The 26,004-nt window shown below is 40.9% G+C and overlaps 1 protein-coding gene across 3 annotated transcripts; it reads right to left on the bottom strand.

Annotated features, from left to right (window-relative positions):
* Positions 1-1,700: 1,700 nt before the first annotated feature.
* Positions 1,701-25,994, bottom strand: daglb (diacylglycerol lipase, beta). 3 transcript variants are annotated; one of them, XR_016117668.1, is made up of 17 exons: positions 25,541-25,994; positions 25,246-25,433; positions 24,779-24,930; positions 22,967-23,141; positions 22,614-22,881; positions 17,270-17,392; positions 17,030-17,157; positions 16,827-16,953; positions 16,640-16,723; positions 12,214-12,291; positions 11,706-11,786; positions 11,125-11,249; positions 9,489-9,557; positions 6,920-6,992; positions 6,581-6,831; positions 5,341-5,596; positions 2,858-2,996 (listed from the first exon to the last, which is right to left on the bottom strand). XR_016117668.1 is itself a non-coding variant. In XM_089016095.1 (16 exons), the coding sequence occupies exons 2-16, from the start codon at positions 25,416-25,418 to the stop codon at positions 2,801-2,803; spliced, it is 2,103 nt and encodes a 700-aa protein (XP_088872221.1). In that variant the 5' UTR covers positions 25,419-25,433; positions 25,541-25,990; the 3' UTR covers positions 1,701-2,800. The 3 variants fall into 3 exon arrangements, 2 of the variants coding, with proteins under 2 accessions (XP_088872221.1, XP_088872223.1); XM_089016095.1 differs by lacking the exon at positions 5,341-5,596 and having other exon boundaries at positions 1,701-2,996; positions 25,541-25,990; XM_089016097.1 differs by lacking the exons at positions 5,341-5,596; positions 16,827-16,953; positions 17,030-17,157 and having other exon boundaries at positions 1,701-2,996; positions 25,541-25,991.
* Between the last annotated feature and the right edge of the window lie 10 nt (positions 25,995-26,004).

The raw sequence follows: 26,004 nt of genomic DNA, 5'->3' as shown, positions 1-26,004 counted from the left end.
CGCGGGCCACATTGTAGTTATGGTTTCCTCTCGAGGGCCGTTATGAATTTGGGGAAAATCCCTTCAAATATTACATATAGAGCACACAGCAAATTAATGAATAACACGTTTTCAAATCTGAAATCAAGAATAATGACTTTTATTGTGGTTGACATCCAAAAATATGAAATTTTGCCTCAGATTTTAGCAATCGTCATGGAATTTAACAAGTTTGATTTGCTTTTGCGGGCCGAAAAAAATGATGTGGCGGGCCGGATTTGGCCCGCGGGCCTTGACTTTGACACCTGTGATTTAGACTATCAAACAAAAGACATCCCTATTAACCTTTCATCCTTCATCATTCCAATCCACGAGCAAGTCAAGCGGTCACTTGGCGCCTTAGGAAAGGGTACAGTTCACCAACAACACGGCACAAACACATAAAACAGAATACAGTAAAGTCTCGTTATATCGATATCGGATATATCGATAGTCCCGGTTATATCGATACTATTTCTATGCACGCACGGAGAAAATTACATGCAAACAGGGTCGGATATATCGATAGTCCCGGTTATATCGATATTTTTTCGGACTCCCTTGAATATCGATATAACGAGACTTTACTGTATATCCAGTATAAATTTGTGACATATTGTACACAAAGCACATTCAATAGATCATGCCATTTCAACTTACAGTTAACAAATTGTCAATCTGGAACAATAAAACTATTAAAAGTGCAAAGTGGAAAAAAAAGCAATCCAAATTAACTTTAAAACATTTTCCCGCAAGTAGACTGGCGTTTCCACAGGTCTGTTGGTAAAAGTGCAACAAAATATTGGCATAGCTACAGAATAGCAGGGCACGGAATCCACTTTGAGAAAGCTCAACATCTTATTTCCAAATTCAATGGGAAATTTGTTAAGACGACGGGCCTGGTTGTGTGGTGTTACATTCAGGTAACATTGTGCTGGCTGTGGTTTGAGGATGATGGGCAGAGCGAGTAGGGCTTGTCGCTGGTCAGGCTCTTGAGAGCTCGGAGAACGGTATCCGGCATGTGATCCGCAAGCATCTTAGGGCTGATTAAAATACTCCTGAAGGACATTTCATTCGACCATTCGGCACGGTATCGGACCGGGGAGATACAAGATCTGGAAGAAGGGGAAAATATTGCAAATATTATAATAAATGTCATTTATCAGCAACTTTCAAAACTCTCAAGGTCACAGGATCAATTTTTCTGTGGGTGAGCAGCGGCAGCCACATGCGCCAGTGTTCACTCAACCGGGAATAACTCAAATAGATCAAGTTAGCTAGCTGGATAATAGATAACTAATAGATAGCGAGCTAGCTAGTTAGACAGCTAATAGATAGCTAGCTAGATATCCAGCAACGATGACCCCGTTCAACCGGGAATAACTCAAATAGATCAAGTTAGCTAGATAGCTAATAGATGACTAATAGATAGCTAGCTAGCTAGTTAGCCAGCTAATAGATAGCTAGCTAGTTAGCCAGCTAATAGATAGCTAGCTCGGTAGCCAGCAACGGTGACCCCGTTCAACCGGGAATAACTCAAATAGATCAGGTTATCTAGCTAGCTAATAGATAAGTAATAAATAGCCAGCTAGCCAGCTAGTTAGACAGCTGATACATAGCAAATAGATAGCCAGCTAGGTAGCCAGCAATGGTGACAACAGGTAATAACTCAAATACAAGACTCAGCCTAGTAGTTTTTATTCTGTCGAAACAATTTGACAGAGACTTTTTTTTTTAATCAAAAACAATAGGCACTGTTCACCCTGACATCTTAAAATAGTAAAACACAATTACGAGACAAATGCCTAACATTTAGACCAGGGGTGTCAAAGTCATTTTTTTGCCGCGGGCCACATTGTAGTTATGGTTTCCTCTCGAGGGCCGTTATGAATTTGGGGAAAATCCCTTCAAATATTACATATAGAGCACACAGCAAATTAATGAATAACACGTTTTCAAATCTGAAATCAAGAATAATGACTTTTATTGTGGTTGACATCCAAAAATATGAAATTTTGCCTCAGATTTTAGCAATCGTCATGGAATTTAACAAGTTTGATTTGCTTTTGCGGGCCGAAAAAAATGATGTGGCGGGCCGGATTTGGCCCGCGGGCCTTGACTTTGACACCTGTGATTTAGACTATCAAACAAAAGACATCCCTATTAACCTTTCATCCTTCATCATTCCAATCCACGAGCAAGTCAAGCGGTCACTTGGCGCCTTAGGAAAGGGTACAGTTCACCAACAACACGGCACAAACACATAAAACAGAATACAGTAAAGTCTCGTTATATCGATATCGGATATATCGATAGTCCCGGTTATATCGATACTATTTCTATGCACGCACGGAGAAAATTACATGCAAACAGGGTCGGATATATCGATAGTCCCGGTTATATCGATATTTTTTCGGACTCCCTTGAATATCGATATAACGAGACTTTACTGTATATCCAGTATAAATTTGTGACATATTGTACACAAAGCACATTCAATAGATCATGCCATTTCAACTTACAGTTAACAAATTGTCAATCTGGAACAATAAAACTATTAAAAGTGCAAAGTGGAAAAAAAAGCAATCCAAATTAACTTTAAAACATTTTCCCGCAAGTAGACTGGCGTTTCCACAGGTCTGTTGGTAAAAGTGCAACAAAATATTGGCATAGCTACAGAATAGCAGGGCACGGAATCCACTTTGAGAAAGCTCAACATCTTATTTCCAAATTCAATGGGAAATTTGTTAAGACGGACGGGCCTGGTTGTGTGGTGTTACATTCAGGTAACATTGTGCTGGCTGTGGTTTGAGGATGATGGGCAGAGCGAGTAGGGCTTGTCGCTGGTCAGGCTCTTGAGAGCTCGGAGAACGGTATCCGGCATGTGATCCGCAAGCATCTTAGGGCTGATTAAAATACTCCTGAAGGACATTTCATTCGACCATTCGGCACGGTATCGGACCGGGGAGATACAAGATCTGGAAGAAGGGGAAAATATTGCAAATATTATAATAAATGTCATTTATCAGCAACTTTCAAAACTCTCAAGGTCACAGGATCAATTTTTCTGTGGGTGAGCAGCGGCAGCCACACGCGCCAGTGTTCACTCAACCGGGAATAACTCAAATAGATTAAGTTAGCTAGCTGGATAATAGATAACTAATAGATAGCGAGCTAGCTAGTTAGACAGCTAATAGATAGCTAGCTAGATATCCAGCAACGGTGACCCCGTTCAACCGGGAATAACTCAAATAGATCAAGTTAGCTAGATAGCTAATAGATGACTAATAGATAGCTAGCTAGCTAGTTAGCCAGCTAATAGATAGCTAGCTCGGTAGCCAGCAACGGTGACCCCGTTCAACCGGGAATAACTCAAATAGATCAGGTTATCTAGCTAGCTAATAGATAAGTAATAAATAGCCAGCTAGCCAGCTAGTTAGACAGCTGATACATAGCAAATAGATAGCCAGCTAGGTAGCCAGCAATGGTGACAACAGGTAATAACTCAAATACATCAAGTTAGCTAGCCAGCTAATAGATGACTAATAGCTAGCTAGCTAGCTAGACAGCTAATAGATAGCTAGCTAGGTAGCCAGCAAGGGTGACCCATTCAACCGGGAATAACTCAAATAGATCAAGTTAGCTAGCTAGCTAATAGATGACTAATAGCTAGCTAGCTAGCTAGACAGCTAATAGATAGCTAGCTAGGTAGCCAGCAAGGGTGACCCATTCAACCGGGAATAACTCAAATAGATCAAGTTAGCTAGCTAGCTAATAGATGACTAATAGATAGCTATCTAGCCAGTCAGCCAGCTAGCCAGACAGCCAATAGATAGACAGGCAGGTAGCCAGCAACGGTGACCCCGTTCAACCGGCAATAACTCAAATAGATAGTTAGACAGCTAGCTAATTGATAACTAATAGATAGCTAGCTAGCCAATAGATCTCAAATAGACAGCAAATAGATAGCCAGCAAGGTAACCAGCAACGGTGATCTGTTTTTTTCCGAGACGATGCGCAATATCAAGTTAGCTAGCTAGCTAATAGCATACTGTACATACATACAAAATACAATCCATTGCAGGATAATCCTGTTTATATTTAAGACCTGTTTTTGCTCTTGACATGAGCTCAAGCGTTTTATAGCATCTAAAATACCCAAAACACACAGGATGATATTTTTAGTCAAATGCAAAACACCAATAAAAATGACTTAGTGTCCAAAAACTACTTCAAAATGAAACCGGAAGTGGCCAGTTTTAGAAGTTCCCGCCCCCTTGTTCGTGATGTCACGCCAAGACGTCTTGCCTTGCTCGAGAATCAAAACAATGGCTTCAGATTCGGAGAAGAAGTATTCTTTCTGGGTCATTTTGAGGGATCAGGACTGATGTGTAGCACCCAGAACATACAAAAAATGGCGCCCAAGCTCTGTTGGAAATGGGTTAATTTGTCTCGCAAAATGCATTGTGTGTCCTTTCTCAGTCAGAGGCGTTCATTCCGTGACGTCACGTACGGACTCGTCACCAACTCAAAAACAAGACTTCCTGAATATTCAGCGCCAGTCATAAAATATAGCTATATGCGGTGGAATCTTTGTAAAATACACTCAGTAGAAGTCATTTGAAGCGATTTTACAAATTATGGACACAACTTGTCCGAAGGTGTCGGTTGTCCTTTAAATTGAGTTTGAGATTGGTGTGTTGTTTTTATTTTGGCATTTACAGTATATCAAAATTGCAATTTTTGTCATTGTACAGATATAAAAACTGTTTTCACCAAACTATCTAGCTGGCTATCTATGAGCTAGCTAGCTAACTTTCTATCTATATGAATTATTCCGTGTTGACTGAATGCTGGCTTGTGTTGCTATCTATCTAGCTAGGTATTTGCTATCTATTAGCTATCTAGCGAGCTAGATAGCTATTAGTTATCTATTATTCCTTCTGTGTTCTACATACTTGGCAATAAAGACGATTCCAATTCTGATTAGCGAGCTAACTTTCTATCTAGTTGAGTTATTCGGGTAGAGTGAACGCTGGCGTGTGTGGCTGCCGCTGCTCACCCACAGAAGAACTTATCCTGTGACTGTAAAGTGACCTTGAGAGTTTTGAAAGGCGCTTATAAATGACATGTGTTAAGCAGATTCCTTACTTACAGACAGTGTATTGTAGGTGTTCAAATACCTGACATGTTTCGGCGACTACTTCCGCCTTCGTCAGAGTGTATAAATGACATGTATTATTATTATTATTATTATGTTATTATTATTATTATTATTATTATAAATGTATGAATGTATAAATGTATTGAATACACAATTACTTTATTTGAATGTTGCAGATGACTATTATCCTTGCTGTCATTGCCTTTTAATTAAGCATCTTATCTTTATTCAGTTCACAGTTGCTTGTTCTGTAGCCACAAGGGGACACAAGCCAGTATCTTATTGTGCCGGTCCCAAGCCCAGATAAACACATAGGGTTGTGTCAGGACGGGCATCCAACGTAAAAGCTTGCCTGAAACAAACATGCGAATTTAGCCCCTGAAGATGGAGGACACTGATTCGCTGTGGCGACCCCTGAAGGGAAAAGCCGAAAGGAAAAGAAGATTAGCTAGCTAGCTAGTTAACTTGATCTTGCGCATTGTCTCGAAAAAAAAAAAAAAAAAAACGGGTCACCGTTGCTGGCTACCTAGCTGGCTATCTATTTGCAATCTATTGCCTGTCTAACTAGCTCGCTAGCTATCTATTAGTTATCTATTAGCTAGCTGGCTAACCTGATCTATTTGAGTTATTCCCGGTTGAACGGGGTCACCGTTGCTGGCTACCTAGCTAGCTATCTATTAGCTGGCTAACTAGCTATCTAGCTATCTATTAGTCATCTATTAGCTAGCTAGCTAACTTGATCTATTTGAGTTATTCCCGGTTGAACGGGGTCACCCTTGCTGGCCACCTATCTAGCTATCTATTTGCTATCTATTAGCTGTCTAACTAGCTAGCTAGCTAGCTATTAGTCATCTATTAGCTGGCTAGCTAACTTGATGTATTTGAGTTATTCCCTGTTGTCACCATTGCTGGCTACCTTGCTGGCTATCTATTTGCTATGTATCAGCTGTCTAACTAGCTGGCTAGCTGGCCATTTATTACTTATCTATTAGCTAGCTAGATAACCTGATCTATTTCAGTTATTCCCGGTTGAACGGGGTCACCGTTGCTGGCTACCTGCCTGGCTATCTATTGGCTAGCTGGCTGACTGGCTAGATAGCTATCTATTAGTCATCTATTAGCTAGCTAGCTAACTTGATCTATTTGAGTTATTCCCGGTTGAACGGGTCACCCTTGCTGGCTACCTATCTAGCTATCTATTTGCTATCTATTAGCTGTCAAACTAGCTAGCTAGCTAGCTATTACTCATCTATTAGCTGGCTAGCTAACTTGATGTATTTGAGTTATTCCCTGTTGTCACCATTGCTGGCTATCTATTTGCTATGTATCAGCTGTCTAACTAGCTGGCTATATAGATCTGATATAGAGCTGGCATAAATAGATCTATCGGTGACAAACCTGCGTGTGGGCCCATCTTCTATGATATGCAGAACACGTCCAGGTAGGAAGAAAGGCATGTGTGGCACAGTATGGAGAGGTGAGTCGTCCGACGCCAGACTATGATAGGACGACGATTGGTGGATCAAAACTGATTCTTCCAGGAGAGGCAGACGAAGTTCCTCTTCCCTCCTGCTCTCCATTTCGGAGGGAGAGTCATCTGGATCTCCACCAAAAAGTTCGTACCAGCATCCCTGCAAAAGGATGCGGTACTGCACGCACATACACAAACACACAGAGCCGACATTGAGACACAACGAATAATAAGGATGCATTATTAATGCTTGAATGGCTTCTTACTTTGGGTTTATTGCAATTTGAGACGATCTTGAGTATTTTTCGCTTCAGATCCTCCATATTGGGTAGGCTCAATCTAAATGAGAGGGTTGGGGAGGGGGAAGACAATATGACTTCACAAGACACTAATGACATGAGACATTCATGTGAAAGGCTTCAAAATGTTGAGCTTGTCAAGTCAAAGTCAAATATGCTAATATGCAAGACATACCGCACAGATGAAATTACTGTCCTCTCGGACCCAGCGTGCGAGGCACTTATAATGACTTTAACAAACATAATAAACACGAAAACGCCAATTGTCTTTCTCTCCACGCATGTAGTAGACCAGTGCTAAATATAGACCGCATTACACGTGGGTCTATTAAAAGACAACCGACGTCTCCGGACAAGTTGTGTCCATAATTTGTAAAATGGCTTCAAATGACTTCTACTGGGCGTATTTTAATAAGATTCCACCGCATATAGCTATATTTTACGTTTTAAGACTCGCGCTGAACATTCAGGAAGTCTTGTTTTGGAGTTGGTGACGAGTCCTCACGTGACGTCAGAAAAGGACCGCCTCCTGACTGTAAAAAAGACGCATTGTAGCGTCTTTCCATCACGTTAAGGTATTTTGCTGTACAGTTTTTTTTTTAAAACCTTGTGTTAAAATGATTTTTGCTGTACATGTTTGGTCTGAGAACCGTGTTGCACCCAAAAGCCGCCAGAAGAGGGCATCCAAGCTCTATATAAGGAATTTATCAGCCTGTGGAAGCGTAGGTGGCCACTGGAGGTCGCCATTTTGTGCCTCCTTTTTTTTGAGTGACAGATTTTCCCCCAATGTTGCCTCAAAATGGCACATATAATTCTTTAATCGATTGCAAACATGTATGCTTTCCTCTTCAGAACTATTTGAATCATATTCATCACTGGATGTGTAACAATAAAGCATATTATCCGAATCTGAAGCCATTGTTTTGATTCTCCAGCAATGCAAGACGTCTTGGCGTGACATCACGAATTGGGGGCGGGACTTTCTGAAAATGCCCAATTCGTAGCTCATTTTTTCGCAGATTTTGGACACTTTAAGTCACAGGTGTCAAAGTCAAGGCCCGCGGCCCAAATCCGGCCCGCCACATCATTTTTTTCGGCCGGCGAAAGCAATGATGATTGCTAAAATCTGAGCCAAAATTTCATATTTTTGGATGTCAACCACAATAAAAGTCATTATTCTTGACTTCAGATTTGAAAACTAGTTATTCATTAATTTGTTATGCGCTCTATATGTAATATGTGGAGGGGATTAAACATTCTAATGACTTCCCCAAATTCATAACGGCCCTCGAGAGGTAACCATAACTACAACTACTACTACTACTAGGATTTTTGAAAGGTGCTTATAAATTAAATGTATTACAGTAAAGTCTCGTTATATCGATATCGGTTATATCGATAGTACCGCTTATTACGATACTACAGTAAAGTCTCGTTATATCGATATCGGATATATCGATAGTCCCGGTTATATCGATATTTTTTTGGACTCCCGAGAATATCGATATAACGAGACTTTACTGTATTATTATTATTTTATTACAAAAAATGACTTTGACACCCCTGCTTTAAGTCATTTTGATTGGTGTTTTGCATTTGAATAAAAATACAGTAAAGTCTCGTTATATCGATATTGTTTGCATGTAATTTTCTCCGTGCGTGCATAGAAATAGTATCGATATAACCGGGACTATCGATATATCCGATATCGATATAACGAGAATTTACTGTATCATACTGCGTGTTTTGGGTATTTTAGATGCTATAAAACGTTTTTCTGATGTCAGTTAAAAAACAAAAAAGTGACGTTGGTTGCCCTTTCAAGTCTTGACAACGCGACGTGTTCATTTCGTCCATTTTGGGAAACTACAACACACAAGCCTGTTGCACCACCAATGAAACACAGTCCATCCAAATAAAAACATGACATGAAAGTCCATTCCCGAAAATACAAATTGTTTGTCTTGCCACTGCTTTTGCCCCAGGTTTGGTATTTTTTTTATGTTGTTGTCGTCATAGTTATTGTTGTAGCTCGCGGTCCGATGTTTTTTTTTAATTTTTTTTTATATATAATTACGATTCTGGTTGTTCATTCGGTGCGTTTGCGAATTGACTATTGCTAATTTAGTTTTGTAGTCCCGAGTTCGTTTTTCTCCTTGCCTTTTGTGATTACGTCTTTTGTGATTACGTATTTAGTATTTTCAGGTCCTTATTTGACCAGCGCTTTGAATTTAATTTTTGCCGGTGCGTATTTACGTAACCGGACGAAACCAAACTTTTGCACGGTACGCCTGTCTACATCTGCTATCAATCTGTGAGACTTCTCTTCACTTTGTTTTGACATGACAAACATAGCTATGCTTGTAAAAGCAAAACAACAAACTTAAACACATTTTCATTCAGTTTTGTCAACTGATATACGGATTCATTTTCAGCAAATTTTCATTAATTTTCCAGAGGAATTTTCATGGAAATTCCGGGAAAAGACTTTCATCACTGTTTCAAACACCGATATTTGTGATGGTGACATACTTACCGTGGAACCAGGTCTTTTCCTAGTACAAGCGAGACCACAAAATCCTTGGAGTAATCAGCTAAGGCTTTGCTGTACATTAAATGAATGGAAAAAAATATTAGTAATTAAATCGATGAAAAGGTTTCTTCAGCCGTCATCTGTACTTCTTTGACTGATTACTTCTATTGTCCTGCCTGATTACTGATTACTGATCTACGACTGTCCTGATTGCCCCATTTGCTCTGGTATCACCTCATCAGCATAACTAAGCCTATGTTGCCGAAGAAGTCTGTTGTAAGAACGATCCAAATTAAACCTCACCCCACCATGGCGATTTAGTGAATGGTTTTGCTGTTTTATGAAAATAGCGTCTTCCCTTTCAAACCATCTGTTTTCTTTCGCTAAGATTTTAACCTCTTCGGCATGTAAGTTTTGGTGGATGTCTTTGTAGGTTTGCAGTTGTGCCATACACTTTCCATTTGATGGATTGAACAGTGCTCCGTGAGATGTTCAAACCTCTCCACAACTTTATCCGTGACCTGTTTGGTGTGTTCCTTGGACTTCATGATGCTGTTCACTGACCAGTGTCCTTTTAGCAAACCTCTGAGGCCGTCACAGAACAGCTGTTTTTATACTCAGGTGAGATTACACAATGGTGGACTCCATTTGATCATTAAGTCAACAGCTGATCACTCGGCAATCATCAGGCAATCTATGAAGTCAACATTTTGCACTTAAGAGAAATCAGAATCAGAAAACCTTTAATTGTCCCACAATGGGGATACAGTGAGACCTCAACTTACAAACACCTTATCTTACAAACTTTTTGTCTTACAAACGTCAAATTTATGAAAATTAAACCTTATAATAAGCACTATTTTCATAATACAGACCCACCACGGCTGGCGGAGTGATCGGCGGAAGCACACGACCGAACAGCACCAGAGGTTCAGTTAGCAACAGTCCTTATGGAAGGTGACTCTCCTTCCATAAACCATCAACGACCATCAAAAAGGTCAATAAAACTTTATTTTACAGCACAGTTTATTTCTTTAATTATGTGATGCGCCTCTCTTTCCAAACAGCAATTCCCTTTGACCTCCAACGCCATTCCATCAAGCCATAAATGACCATCACAAATGTAAATAAAGTGACTTTATGATACAATGCAGTGTATTTCTTTCATTACAATACAATACGCACATTTATTACACACAGAATAAGGTATGTTGTGTGTAGTTTTAAGGCTTATTTAGTTGAAAAGTACATTTTATGGAAACCCGGGAACGGATTATTCCCATTTGAATGGTTTCCTATGGGATTTTTTTTTTTGAGATACACACTTTTCGCCTTACACACTCTGTCTGGGAACCAATTAAGTCCGTAAGTTGAGGTCTCACTGTATTTGGAAAATGTGGCTGAATACTTTTACACGCCACGTTTGAAAATTGTGTCGTGTATAATTTGCTATCTACTTCACAATTGTCAACCGCTTTGTGTTGGTCTTTCACATAAAATGCCAATAAAAGATATGAATGTTTGTGGTCAGTATGTGACAAAATCTGGTAAAGTTCAAGGGGTATGAATACTTTTTCAAGCTACTGTCACTATCCCTTGCTCACCACCGTACAGTTCAGTAATCCACCACGTTTCTTACCTCAGGAGTCCTCCTGGTGGAGAAAAGGCATAACACTGAAGAGTGGGAAAGGACTTGCGCAATAGGATGGCAAGCACTGCCGCTGCACCCGCACCCAGGCTGTGACCAGTAATGACCAGTTTGTACTCATGTAAAACAAAACCAAAAAATGAACCATGTAGAAACCTGCATTTTAGTTGTCTCGACATCAGGCAAGATACGCTATTGTCTTTCTGTTTAACGGCAATCCAGCTGAGTTTCACATTTCATTTACTCACGGTTGTCAAAGTCAAGGCCCTGGGGCCAAATCTGGCCCGCCACATCATTTTATTCGGCCCGTGAAAGCAAATCAAGCATGTCAAGTGCCATGATGCTTGCTAAAGTCCAAACCCAAATTTAAAATTGTGCCATGTAAAGCACAATAAGTCATTATTCTTGACTGCAGATTTGAAAACTAGTTATTTATGATTTTGTTGTGTGTTCTGTATGTAATATGTGGAGGAGATGAAACATTCTAATGGTTTCCCAAAATTTCTAACAGCCCAAACCGTCACAACAATGTGGCCCGCTGCAAATAATGCGTTTGATACCCCTGCACTTACTGGTGCAATTGAGAATGCTTGGTTCAGGATTCCATCGTTGACCAGCTTTTTGTAAATGTAAGATGCAGCTTGGCTGATGCCCTGCAAGAAACGATGAGAAGGACACATTTCAAAACTTGCGAAACCAAAGATAAAAAATGAGAAATAACTTTGTTTAGGGCAGGGGTGTCAAAGTCATTTTTTTGCCGCGGGCCACATTGTAGTTATGGTTTCCTCTCGAGGGCCGTTATGAATTTGGGGAAGCCATTAGAATGTTTAAATCCCTTCAAATATTCCATATAGAGCACACAGCAAATTAATGAATAACTCCTTTTCAAATCTGAAGTCAAGAATAATGACTTTTATTGTGGTTGACATCCAAAAAATATGAAATTTTGGCTCAGATTTTAGCAATCATCATGGAATTTAACACGTTTGATTTGCTTTCGCCGGCCGAAAAAAATGATGTGGCGTGCCGGATTTGGCCCGCGGGCCTTGACTTTGACACCTGTGGTTTAGGGAAACATGCCTTATGAGCATAACAGGCTCCAGTTACTCCATCGATGGGCAAGTTCTCACATTCAGCAGAGAGGTCTGTCAGGGCATCCTTTTGGGCACACAGAGGGAAATACACATTTGGGTCATATGCACACTGCAAGAATCCAAACTAGGGCGCGGAAAATCCTACTGGACCCTCCGCACCCTGCCCACCACCTTCTCCAGCTATTCCCCTCAGGCAGGCGCTACCAATCCATGCGCAACAAATCCAGCAGACATTTAAACAGCTTCTTCCCCCGAGCCATTAACTCTTTGAACTCTTTGAACTATTTCAACAGTAGCCCAAATGGAACTGTATAGTGCCACTTAGCAATTTTTTGATGATACTAGTGCAGCGTGTTCTACCGGAAACTAATTCTTGTGTGTTCTACATACTTGGCAATAAAGATGATTCTGATGCTGATATTCTTCTACTTACCTGTGATTTTTTTTAAGTGACTTGGCATTAAAATAATAATAATAATAATACATTTCATTTATAAGCACCTTTCAAAACTCTCAAGTTCACTTTACGGTCACAGGATAAGCTTTTCTGTGGGAGAGTAGCGGCAGCCACACGTGCCAGCGTTCACTCAACCCGGATCAGGGGTGTCAAAGTCATTTTTTTGCCACGGGCCACATTGTAGTTATGGTTTCCTCTCGAGGGCTGTTATGAATTTGGGGAAGCCATTAGAATGTTTAATCTCCTCCACATATTCCATGTAGAGCGCACAACAAATGAATTAATCCCTAGTTTTCAAATCTGAAGTCAAAAATAATGACTTTTATTGTGGTTGACATCCAAAAATATGACATTTTGGCTCAGATTTTAGCAATCATCATTGAATTTAACAAGTTTGATTTGCTTTCGCGGGCCGAAAAAAATGATGTGGCGGGCCGGATTTGGCCCGCGGGCCTTGACTTTGACACCTGTGCATTAGAATGTTTAATCTCCTCCACATATTCCACGTAGAGCGCACAACAAATGAATTAATACCTAGTTTTCAAATCTGAAGTCAAGAATAATGACTGTTATTGTGGTTTACATCCAAAAAATATGCAATTTTGGTGAGGATTTTACTATTAGCAAGCATCATGAAATTTCACAAGTTTGATTTGCTTTCACGGGCCGAAAAAAAAAGATGTGGCGGGCCATGGCATCGGAATCAGATCATATGCAAGTCATTTAGCACTAGTCTCTATTCAACATTTTGAATGGATTTCAACTTACGACCATTTTGACTTGCGACCGTTTGGTCGGAACGGAACCTGGTCGTAATTCGGATGCTACCTGTACACATTCTTAAACATCTGCTGTTACTTGAAATATCTCTTTACTTTAATCTGATTGTGACCTCCCACTCTTAGTAGCTTGTAGTTCATAGGCTCTTTTGAAATTATGTCATTCCCCCCACTCTACAACCACCTCAGATAAGGGAGGGTGCCTAACACTTTGGGGAAACATGCTTTTGTGCCGTCCTGAAGATTTAAGAATCTTTTTGCATCCTACTCGGATTCTTGCTGATTTTTCCATTCAAAGAAGTGATTACTCTCAAATCAGAAAGTTGAACCTATCAATGATTAATCGAAAAGTAGATCATAGGGTAAAGAAAGGTTGGTGTAAAGCGGTGACGTGCAGTCAGGGGAGGCCGTGCCTCACCTGTCATAAAGGAAATATTAAATGAAAAAATTAGAAAAAACAGTTATATTTATTTAGTGATTTGTACTTTAAAATTTTCCATGTAACTTCACCATTTTTTGATTTTTTTTCAAAATCGCTGAATTTTCACATTTACCGTTCAAATACTAAGTAGAGACGAGCGGTGAGGCAGCGGCCGTCTGAGCCTCACCATGTATTGTGCAATGACAATGCTAACTGTGCTAGCTTGCTCTGCAGTGAGACTGCATTACTGTCCCTCTGCATATCGCTATTAAAGTGTTCCACTACTTTTAGTATATGTCAAAGTCATTTTTTGCCGCGGGCCACATTGTACTTATGGTTTCCTCTCGAGGGCCGTTATGAATTTGGGGAAGCCATTAGAATGTTTAAATCCCTTCAAATATTACATATAGAGCACACAGCAAATTAATGAATAACTTGTTTTCAAATCTGAAGTCAAGAATAATGACTTTTATTGTGGTCAACATCCAAAAAGTTGACATTTTGGCTCAGAATTTAGCAATCATCATAGAATTTAACAAGTTTGATTTGCTTTCGTGGGCCGAAAAAAATGATGTGGCGGGCCGGATTTGGCCCGTGGGCCTTGACTTTGACACCTGTGCTTTAGCTGGTGTATATAATGTAGTCACTTTACATTATAAACACTGTACTACAGTGTTTATTTTATTTTAATCAAAACTGTGTGAATAGGTGAGGCACGCAGTTCTCCTGCCTCATGACAGGGGGCGCTGGTGATTACAGATTTTTCTTGCGCCTCCTCGGCTGCAGAATAATAGAATTAGTGAGAGCAAGCTCCAGTAAACAGTTAGCAAGTTAAGTGCAACCATCCAGTCATTTTTTTCGTGTTGCTTGGCCTTATTTTCAGTATGGAGGATTACATATCTAAATTGAAAGAAATAGAACGACTTTAAAACTGAGGAAAGATAAGGAAGGCTTCTACAAAGAAGGTATAAATGTCTTTCTTTACTTACTTTATAAGGTGAGGTAACACGATAATCAGGTTTTTTGTCTTTTTTTTCCGATGCTACAGTTTATATAAAGAATGCTGACATGACATTTCAAACAAAACACGTTAATTGTTGCCAATCAAATGGTGAATAAGCTACTCTGTAGAGTTCACTGGGCAGATGAAATCAACCGCTTTTTCAATCGGTTTGACAAGACGCCAGCCGCCCCCGGCCCACCGTCAACTTCACCTGTAGCTGCACCTGCACCAACTCTCACTGTGGCCTTACCCTCCCTGCCCCCTCTCACGACCAGCTTTCCACAACCAACATCTGCCCTCCCAACCGTTGCCACACCCTCAGCCGCCACTCTGCCTCCTGGTTCCTGCCTGTCTGTCACAACTGCGCAGGTGAGGAACCAACTGAGGAGGATGAAGGTGAGGAAGGCAGCAGGTCCGGATGACATCAGTTCCCGACTCCTCAAGACCTGCTCCGACCAGCTGTGTGACATTGTCCAGCACTTGTTCAACCTGAGCCTGAAGCTGGGCAGAGTTCCACAGCTGTGGAAAACGTCATGCCTGGTCCCAGTGCCCAAGATTGCCAACCCCAAAGAGCTCAACAGCTACAGACCGGTGGCGCTGACGTCTCACCTGATGAAGACGCTGGAGAGACTCGTCCTCGCCCACCTGCGACCGCTGGCAAGCTCATCGCTGGACCCGCTGCAGTTTGCCTACCAGCCCAGCATCGGTGTGGAGGATGCCATCATCTACCTCCTCCATACGGCGTTGCTGCACCTGGAGAATGCTGGGAGCACGGTGAGGATCACATTCTTCGATTTCTCCAGTGCCTTCAACACCATCCAGCCCAGTCTACTGGGGGACAAGCTGCAGCATGCCGGAGTCGACCATCACCTCACATCCTGGATTACAGACTACCTCACAAACAGGCCACAGTACGTGAGGGTAAAGAACTGTGAGTCGGACAGGCTTCTCTGCAGCACCGGAGCGCCGCAGGGAACAGTCCTGGCTCCATTCCTCTTCACCCTCTACACCTCGGACTTCAACTACAACACCCCAACCTGCCACCTTCAGAAGTTCTCTGACGACTCAGCTATTGTCGGCCTCATTACAGAGGGAGACGATAGGGAGTACAGGGGACTGACAAAGGACTTTGTGGACTGGTGCCAGCAGAATCACCTCCAGATCAACACTGGCAAAACCAAGGAGCTGGTGGTGGATTTCTGCAGGAAACAATCGTCACCTGCACCATTGAACATCCAGGGTTCGGACATTGAGAGGGTGACCTCCTACAAGTACCTGGGTGTTACTCTCAACAATAAACTGGACTGGACAACAAACACGGATGCCCTAATCAAAAAGGGACAGAGTCGCCTCTTCCTCCTCAGGAAACTGAGGTCTTTTGGAGTTCAGGGGTCACTCCTAAAGACTTTCTATGACTCTGTGGTGGCATCAGCCATCCACTATGGCATTGTCTGCTGGTCAGGCAGCATCACCACCCGGGACAGAAAAAGACTGGAGCGCTTTGTCAAGCGGGCCAGTTCTGTCGTGGGCTGCTCGCTGGACTCTCTAGAGGAGGTGGGCAACAGACGGACGCTAGCTAAACTAAAAGCTATGACGGACAGCCCCTCCCACCCCCTCCTGCCCATCCTGACAGCATGTTTGTAAATCTGACTGTGATGACGTCAGTGCCTCACCAGTCATGAACCTCACTGCACGTCACTGGTGTAAAGGATATCATCCAAAGATAGTCGGCGGGCGGCTCCAGTCACTCACCTTCAATGACAATGTTCCTCTGACAGCCACAAGAATAGACTCCCGCTTATGATCCAGCGCCACAAAGAATGGGATCTCATATATCTAAAAAAACATTTTTTTTAAATGACGAAATGAACAATTTCATCAAATGAAGTAAATTCACCGTTGTTCTGGCCATCTTCAGAAAAGGATGAAGGGAAACTACCTGATTGTGAAAGCTGACATGAACGAAGTCTCTGTATTGCAATCCAGTGATTTGCAGGATTGAAGAAAAATTACAGCCCAGTTGGTCTGCCCCAACAATGTCAAAGTCGTCAGCGCGACTTCGACAGCTAATAACAACAGAATTATGTTCAATACCAAATAATCTCATAGAACCTTTCAATGTCAATCAAAGGACAATCATACCAGTCTGCGGTTAGTTTGCAGGGGCCAGTAAAAGGATTGGCGTAAACGTACAAAGGCCAGCCGTAAGCCGCAGCAGCGAACTGCATACAATGTACGGCTTGCTCCAACTCGGACTCCAGATCTTCTTCCTTCCAATTTTAATTAGCATTCCAAAATATATCTCCTTAACATAAGCGTAACTGAACGGTGTCATTGAATCAGTTACCAGCGTGTAATCTGTCTGAGGAAAATGTTACTTACAATCGGAGAGGATGGACTGTGATCAATGATGACTTCTGGATATCTACTTCTTTCTATCTTGTCCTGTTCCTGATGTAGCAAAGCCAAACCGGCAGCAATATCACTAGGAACCAAGTCCGTGTCCTGCAACATACACAAAGACTTCAAGGCGGGACGAGAAAAAAAAACATTGAAATACAGCATTTGAAGGTAATGAACATCGAAGGATTGTGTCATCAAGTCAGGCGGCACAAGAGGTCGCTTGTAAAACAATCATATGAATTGTTTTATATTGCTGTACAGTGAGATCTCAACTTACGAACTTAATTGCTTCCCAGACAGAGTGTGTAAGGCGAAAAGTGTGGATCACAAAAAAAATTCCCATAGGAAACCATTAAAATGGGAATAATCCGTTCCTGGGTTTCCATAAAATATACGTTTCTACTAAATAAGCCTTAAAAATACACACAACATACCTTATTCTATGTATAATAAATGTATTTTAATGAAAGAAATACACTGCATTGTATCATAAAGTCACAAAGAGAGGCACATTACATGAGGACTGTAATTAAAGAAATAAACTGTGCTGTAAAACAATTTTTTTTTCAACTTCTTCGATTGCCCGAGACCGTCGCTTTGAGAGCACGGAAACACCTTTTGCAACAGACGCACCTTTGATGGCTTCTCTGTTCCGGAGAATGGGAGCAATGGTTGACTTAGCATAGCCGTGCTCGGCCACTAAATCACACAAACGCACACCTTGTTCGTGTTTTTCAATTATCTCCTTCTTCTCAGCGACGGTGATTTTATTTTGTGTCTTCTTGGGCTGAACACGAGCCTGTGGTGGTTATTTTTCGGTCCCATCATAGTAAAATTATCAGCAAAAAGCTCCAAGTAGGCGATCAGTGTGTGCATTCAATGAGAGGGGGTGTGCAAAGTAGCGCCGGCTGGAGCGCTGTTCGGTCGTGTGCTTCCGCCAAAGATCACTCCGCCAGCCGTGGTGGGTGTGTATTATGAAAATAGTGCTTATTATAAGGTTTAATTTTCATAAATTAGAGGTTCTTAAGACGAAAAGTTTGTAAGATAAGGTGTTTGTAAGTTGAGGTCTCACTGTACTTCAAGTCACAATATTAATATTGTTATATTTCATTCTTTGATGATACGTTATCACACCTAGATTTCTATTTTGAGCCCATGTTTCTTGATCTATTTATCGCGCTAGCTAGCTATTTGCTAGCTATTTGCTATCTAGATGGCTGGCTGGCTATCGATGAACTATATAGCTATCTCGCTGGCCGTCTGGCTAGTTATTAGCTATCTATTTGCTAGCTAGCTCGCTTTCTATCTATTTGAGTTACTTCCGGGTTGAGTGAACGCTGGCGCGTGTGGTTTCCGCTGCTCACCCACAGAAAAACTGATCCTATGACTGTAAAGTATCATTGAAAGCTTAGGAATGAAATGGAATATAATTTTCATTATCATTAATTATTAATTATTATTATTATTATTATTATTATTATATGAGGAAGGACCGAACGGAAAAAAGAAGATTGACAACCGGGTTTAATTCATGTACAAAATCAAATTGTAAATCAAACACATACATAATGCAATGGTGAATCGTGTGTTGCACCAAGACTACTATTTAATTCCCAGCAGACAAATCAGCCCATTTCCAACGGAGCTTGGACGCCATCTTGTGCATTTTCTGGGATGCTACATTGGAGTCCTGACGACTCGAATCGATACGGATGGACTTCTTTAATCGATTGCAAACTTTTATGCTTTCCTCTTCGGAACTATTTGAATCATATTCATAACTGGATGAGTAACAAGAAAGCATCTTCTCCGAATCTGAAGCCATTGTTTTGATTCTAGAGCAAGGCAAGACGTCCTGGCGTTACGTCACGAACAAGGAGGCGGGACCTTCTGAAACTCGCCATCTCCGAGGTCATTTTGGAGTCATTTAGGGACACTTTAAGTCATTTTTATTGGTGTTTTGCATTTGACGAAAAATATCAGCCTGCGTATTTTGGGTATTTTAGATGCTGTAAAACGTTTTTCTGATGTCAGTTAGGAAACAAAAAAATGGTGCCGGTTGTCCTTTAAGCCTTCTAGTTAAAATCTTTCACAGATGAGCAACCTTACACTATAAATAAATAAATAAATAAATGAACAAATACATTATTTTTTAATGCGTTTTGCATGTATAATTCATGTAGAGTGAGACCTCAACTTACAAACACCTTATCTTACAAACTTTTCGTCTTACAAACGTCAAATTTATGAAAATTAAACCTTATAATAAGCACTATTTTCATAATACACACCCACCACGGCTGGCGGATTGATCTTCGGCACACGACCGAACAGCACCAGAGGTTAAGTTACCAACAGTCCTTATGGAAGGTGACTCTCCTTCCATAAGCCATCAACGACCATCAATAAGGTAAATAAAACTTTATTTTACAGCACAGTATATGTAATGCGCCTCTCTTTCCAAACAGCAATTCCCATTGTCCTTCAACCACCAACGCCATTCCATCAAGCCATAAATGACCATCACAAATGTAAATAAAGTGACTTTATGATACAATGCAGTGTATTTCTTTCATTACAATACAATAGCACATTTATTATACATAGAATAAGGTATGTTGTGTGTACTTTTAAGGCTTATTTAGTTGAAAAGTATATTTTATGGAAACCCGGGAACGGATTATTCCCATTTTAATGGTTTCCTATGGGAAAAATGTTTTTGATATATACACTTTTCGCCTTACACACTCTGTCTGGGAACCAATTAAGTTCGTAAGTTGAGGTCTCACTGTACTTTGGTTAACCAGATTTAACACAACAGCCGTATTTTCCGGTGTATATGGCGCATATTTTCAAACTTTTTCCATATATAAAGTGCATTGGACTATAAGGCGCACCTCCAATGAATGAAAAAAGTTTTCCAAATATAATATATAAATACGTCAAAGTTTTCCAAATACAGTGATACCTCAGCGTTCGAACGCTTTAGCTTACGAACTTTTCGCTTCACAAACATTAAATTCGTGAGAATATAGTCTTGGCTGACGAACTGGTTTTCGGCAGGCGAACCAAACCCCACAGCGCAACAGTGGCTGGCGGATTAGTTTTCGGCAGATGAACACCAAACCACACGGTCCATCAGCGCCACGGTGGCTGGCGGACTAGTTTTTGTGACCCCCTTCCGTTGAGTGCAGACATGGTTTGTTATCGCGTGGAGTACTTTTGCGATTTTGGCACCGAAAAAAAAACCCACCACAGGCTAGTGTCAAACTGAAGAGGACACAAAATAAAATTACGGTCGAGCAGAAGGAGACCATCGAAAAACACGAATGAGGTGTGCGTTTGTGTGACTTAGTGTCCCAGTACCATTATGCTAAGTCGACCATTGCTACGTGTGGCTAAGGGTGTTTCTGTGTTGTCCAAGCAACGGTCCCAGGCAATAGAAGAAGTTGAAAAACATCTGTTGATTTGGATTAACAAAAAGCAGCTAGCAAGTGACATTGTGAGTGAGGGTACAACTTCATTATACAGTGCACTTTATATCTTTAATTACAAAACAATATCACATGTATTCTACATAAAATAAGGTATGTTTTAAGGCGTATTTAGTAGAAAATTATGTTTTATGAGGACCTGGGAACAGATTATTCTTATTTTAATGGTTTCTTATGGGAAATAAATGTTTGGCAGATGAACTTTTCGCCTTACACACATTTTCTGTAGTTATGGTTTCCTCTCGAGGGCCGTTATGAATTTGGGGAAAATCCCTTCAAATATTACATATAGAGCACACAGCAATTTAATCAATAACTCGTTTTCAAATCTGAAGTCAAGAATAATGACTTTTATTGTGGTTGACATCCAAAAATATGAAAATTTGGCTCTGATTTTAGCAATCATCATGGAATTTAACAAGTTTGATTCGCTTTCGCGGGCCGAAAAAAATGATGTGTCGGGCCGGATTTGGCCCGCGGGCCTTGACTTTGACACCTGTGTTCTAATGGGTTCCCCAAATTCATAACGGCCCTCGAGAGGAAACCATAACTACAATGTGGCCCGCGGCAAAAAATGACTTTGACACCCCTGATTTAGAATGTTTAAATCCCTTCAAATATTACATATAGAGCACACAGCAAATAAATGTATAACTCGTTTTCAAATCTGAAGTGAAGAATAATGACTTTTATTGTGGTTGACATCCAAAAATATGAAATTTTGGCTCAGATTTTAGCAATCATCATGGAATTTAACAAGTTTGATTCGCTTTCGCGTGCCGAAAAAAATGATGTGTCGGGCCGGATTTGGCCCGCGGGCCTTGACTTTGACACCTGTGTTCTAATGGGTTCCCCAAATTCATAACGGCCCTCGAGAGGAAACCATAACTCCAATGTGGCCCGCGGCAAAAAATGACGTTGACACCCCTGATTTAGAATGTTTAAATCCCTTCAAATATTACATATGGAGCACACAGAAAATTAATGAATAACTCGTTTTCAAATCTGAAGTGAAGAATAATGACTTTTATTGTGGTTGACATCCAAAAATATGACATTTTGGCTCAGATTTTAGCAATTATCATGGAATTTAATAAGTTTGATTTGCTTTCGCGGGCCGAAAAAAATGATGTGGCGGGCCGGATTTGGCCCGCGGGCCTTGACTTTGACACCTGTGTTCTAATGGGTTCCCCAAATTCATAACGGCCCTCGACAGGAAACCATAACTCCAATGTGGCCCGCGGCAAAAAATGACTTTGACACCCCTGATTTAGAATGTTTAAAACCCTTCAAATATTACATATAGAGCACACAGAAAATTAATGAATAACTTGTTTTCAAATCTGAAGTGAAGAATAATGACTTTTATTGTGGTTGACATCCAAAAATATGAAATTTTGGCTCAGATTTTAGCAATCATCATGGAATTTAACAAGTTTGATTCGCTTTCGCGGGCCGAAAAAAATGATGTGTCGGGCCGGATTTGGCCCGCGGGCCTTGACTTTGACACCTGTGCTGTAGAGTTATCTTATGAAGAAAATGAAGGCTTTTGGGTGTGCCCAAAACACCGGAATATAATTGTAATTTGACCAAAAATGCTAAGATGTTGGCAAGAAAGAGTAGCGTCTCTCATATTGAACGAATGGAGATGGATGGAATCTGTCATCGGAGTGAATTTTCCTCGCGTGTGAAACTTTTGCAGCTTTTGTCTATATGTCATTTGCTTCCACGCTTCTAAAAACAGATTTTTCTCAGTTTTATATCACCTCTCTGGAATGTGCTAACTCAAGGTGGCACTCACTCACTCAGATATGAAGGAAGAGACTTACAGAGAAGAAGCCGCTGACGAGCTGCGAGATGCTGGAGAATGCCGCTCGGTTGTTTTCGTCCTGCGGCAAACAACAACACAAAAGTCGGAGTCTGCTCTCCCACACCTTGACAGCGAGCAAGCGCGCCGTTGAAAGGAACTGGGTTCTTCCTCCGCTCTCCAAGTGTCGAACTCCCAACGGCTCCATGGGAGGAGCTGAAGGCCGGGAGTCACCCATGGGGTCAAAGACAAATATTACACCCAGAGCCGTGAAGAGCAGGATAATCCAACTATGTGAGGAGAAAATCTGTATTCAACATCTTTTCAAAACACAATAGAATAACGTGCGAGGATGTAGAAGGATTAGTATCCCACCTGGCAACCACTGCTGCAACTACAACCCCCACGGTTGCTGGGTCACAACCTTTACTATCATCTGACACCCACACGGCACCCAAACAGGCCCACATCAGCTCGGGAAGGTAAAGAAGAGCTCGCAGGTACACCAGCGTAGGCATGCAGCGTCGTGATCCAGGGTTTGTTATGGTACCTAAAAACACAAATATTATCGACGTTCACCTGAAAATGTGAGGTAAACTTGCAGATGGATTTGTGTGTTGTAAAACTGCTATTTATAAAGGCCATAAAATGGAACTACCATCACTTAAGAAAATCCTCTGAACACCTATGCTTTCTAACCTTTGAATGTACAGCGTAAAGTTGTATTTTGAGCCTTTAAGACAGGGGTGTCAAAGTCATTTTTTTGCCGCGGGCCACATTGTAGTTATGGTTTCCTCTCGAGGGCTTTTATGAATTTGGGGAACCCATTAGAATGTTTAAATCCCTTCAAATATTACATATAGAGCACACAGCAAATTAATGAATAACTCGTTTTCAAATCTGAAGTCAAAAATAATGACTTTTATTGTGGTTGACATCCAAAAATATGACATTTTGGCTCAAATTTTAGCAATCATCATGGAATTTAACAAGTTTGATTTGCTTTCGCGGGCCGAAAAAAATGATGTGGCGGGCCGGATTTGGCCCGCAGGCCTTGACTTTGACACCTGTGCTTTAAGAGAACTCCTATGTGGCAATTCACAAACTACCCATGATATTAGACATGGCAGAAATGTTTATACAAACATCATTTTGATCATTGTCCATCTATGTATTTTCTGCACTGCTTGTCCCCACTTAAAAGATAACCGACGTCTCCGGACAAGTTGTGTCCATAATTTGTAAAATGGCTTCAAATGACTTCTACTGAGCGTATTTTAATAAGATTCCACCGCATATAGCTATATTTTACGTTTTAAGACTCGCTCTGAATATTCAGGAAGTCTTGTTTTTGAGTTGGTGATGGGAGTCCGTACGTGACGTCATGAAAGGACCGCCCCCTGACCGTAAAAAAGACGCATTGTAGCGTCCTACCATCACGTCAATGTATGTTGCTGTACATGTTTGGTCTGAGAACCGTGTTGCACCCAAAAGCCGCCAGAAGAGGGAGTCCAAGCTCCATATAAGGAATTTATCAGAATGTGGAAGCGGAGGTGGCCACTGGAGGTCGCCATTTTGTGCCTCTTTTCTGATGATCCATTGTTGCCCCAATGTTGCCTCAAAATGGCATGGAATAAATTCTTTAATCGATTGCAAACATGTATGCTTTGCTCTTCAGACCTATTTGAATCATATTCATAACTGGATGTTTAACAAGAAAGCATATTCTCCAAATCTGAAGCCATTGTTTTGATTCTCCAGCAATGCAAGACGTCTTGGCGTGACGTCACGAACTGGGGGCGGGACTTTCTGAAAATGCCCAATTCGCAGCTCAATTTTTTGCAGATTTTGGACACTTGAAGTCATTTTTATTGGTGTTTTGCATTTGAATAAAAATATCATCGTTTTGCGTATTTTAGATGCTATAAAATGTTTTTCTGATGTCAGTTAAGAAACAAAAAAGTGACGTCGGTTGTCCTTTAAGGCAAGAAGTAGGGGTAATAGCTGGACTGGTCACAGAGGATATAAATACACAAATAATTCCCACTGACATTCACGTCTAAGATGACTGTAACAAACCATGCATGTTTTTTGAGTCCTTGGAGAAATCTATCCACTGCATAGCCGCATTAACTAAAAATGTCAACTTCTACAGCTGATTTTTTTTCTTATGGTATGGGGTTTTACCTTGACCACTGACATATACAATGGCACATAGTGACAGAATGATGAGTGCCAGAACCACTAGGAGTCCGATAAGGTAGATGTGAAGAACACCTTTCCCGTTACAATCAAATTGACCCTTGTGATAAGAGTACAGGAGGACAGTGCCAATCCACCTATATGAAAGACAGACAATACATAGTGTGGTGGAATAAATGGAGAGAAACAAGTTATTTTGACTTCATTTGACTTCTAGATGGCGCCGCCAGAATTGCTGCCGCTGCCTTTACAGTAGCTTCTATATTTTGGTCGTGTAGTAATTCCTTTCATAACTTTGCTGCTGTGAATTGGGAATTACCCCATTATGAGACGAATAAATGTTTTCTTATCTTATCTCACTACGTTCCCGATCCCAAAGAGCAGTGAAGTTAAAATTAACGATCATGATATAGAATTGTTGATTTCGCGAACAATTTGAGATTCATATTTACCAAAGTGTGCGGATGAATAGTTCGAAAGCTCCAGGGAAAACAAGATCATCACTGGCGATTCCCCACCGACGACCAAAAACCACCATTCCAGGCATTTTGAAATCAAATGGAAGAAACGTTGACGAGGAGTAATAGCGTGCTACGAAATCTCCTGAACGGTCGCTTCGGGTCATTCATGACTCCACTTCCTGAAAGCAAATAAAAATTACCACATTGTCCTTTCTAACGCACACCACGATTGGAAGAATCATGTCTCAACAAGACAAATTACATTCCAAAACACTCGATTGCTTACCATTGTGATGATAGCCAAAAAGTTCCGTCAATAATTTCGATGCAAGGCAATTGCTACCGACTGCGTGGTTTACTGATATTAAACAATATAATCAAGGTTCTTCATGGATGTCGGTGGAATTGTTGCTGTTACGTGACTAGCTGATTATCATCTAATGATAGCCACAAACACTAAAAATAAATCCATTGCACGATAAAGATGTCCAGTGATCACAAAATGGCTAATTTCGACGTTTTAAAAAACATTATTTCGTTGCACGGCCAACGCATTTGTTTCGAGAAATTAAGGCGAACAAAATCGAAGACAGACGGTCTTGTTTTTGCCCACAGCCTGTCCTTCCGGGTGGAGCAACCCAATGCAAAACAGCGTTGCTATTTCGTTCCGCTTTTGGGTTTTAATTTTGACAACGCTCAATAACTATAGCGCCATTCACGATGCATTGTCTCCTTTGGAATTTAGGCAGA

This window comes from Hippocampus bargibanti, linkage group LG15 (genome assembly GCF_051943395.1).
Source record: "Hippocampus bargibanti isolate YZ-2025 linkage group LG15, ASM5194339v1, whole genome shotgun sequence".
Lineage (NCBI taxonomy): Eukaryota > Metazoa > Chordata > Actinopteri > Syngnathiformes > Syngnathidae > Hippocampus > Hippocampus bargibanti.
Note: the sequence above shows the minus strand (reverse complement) of the source record. Positions and strands in the feature narration are given on the sequence as shown.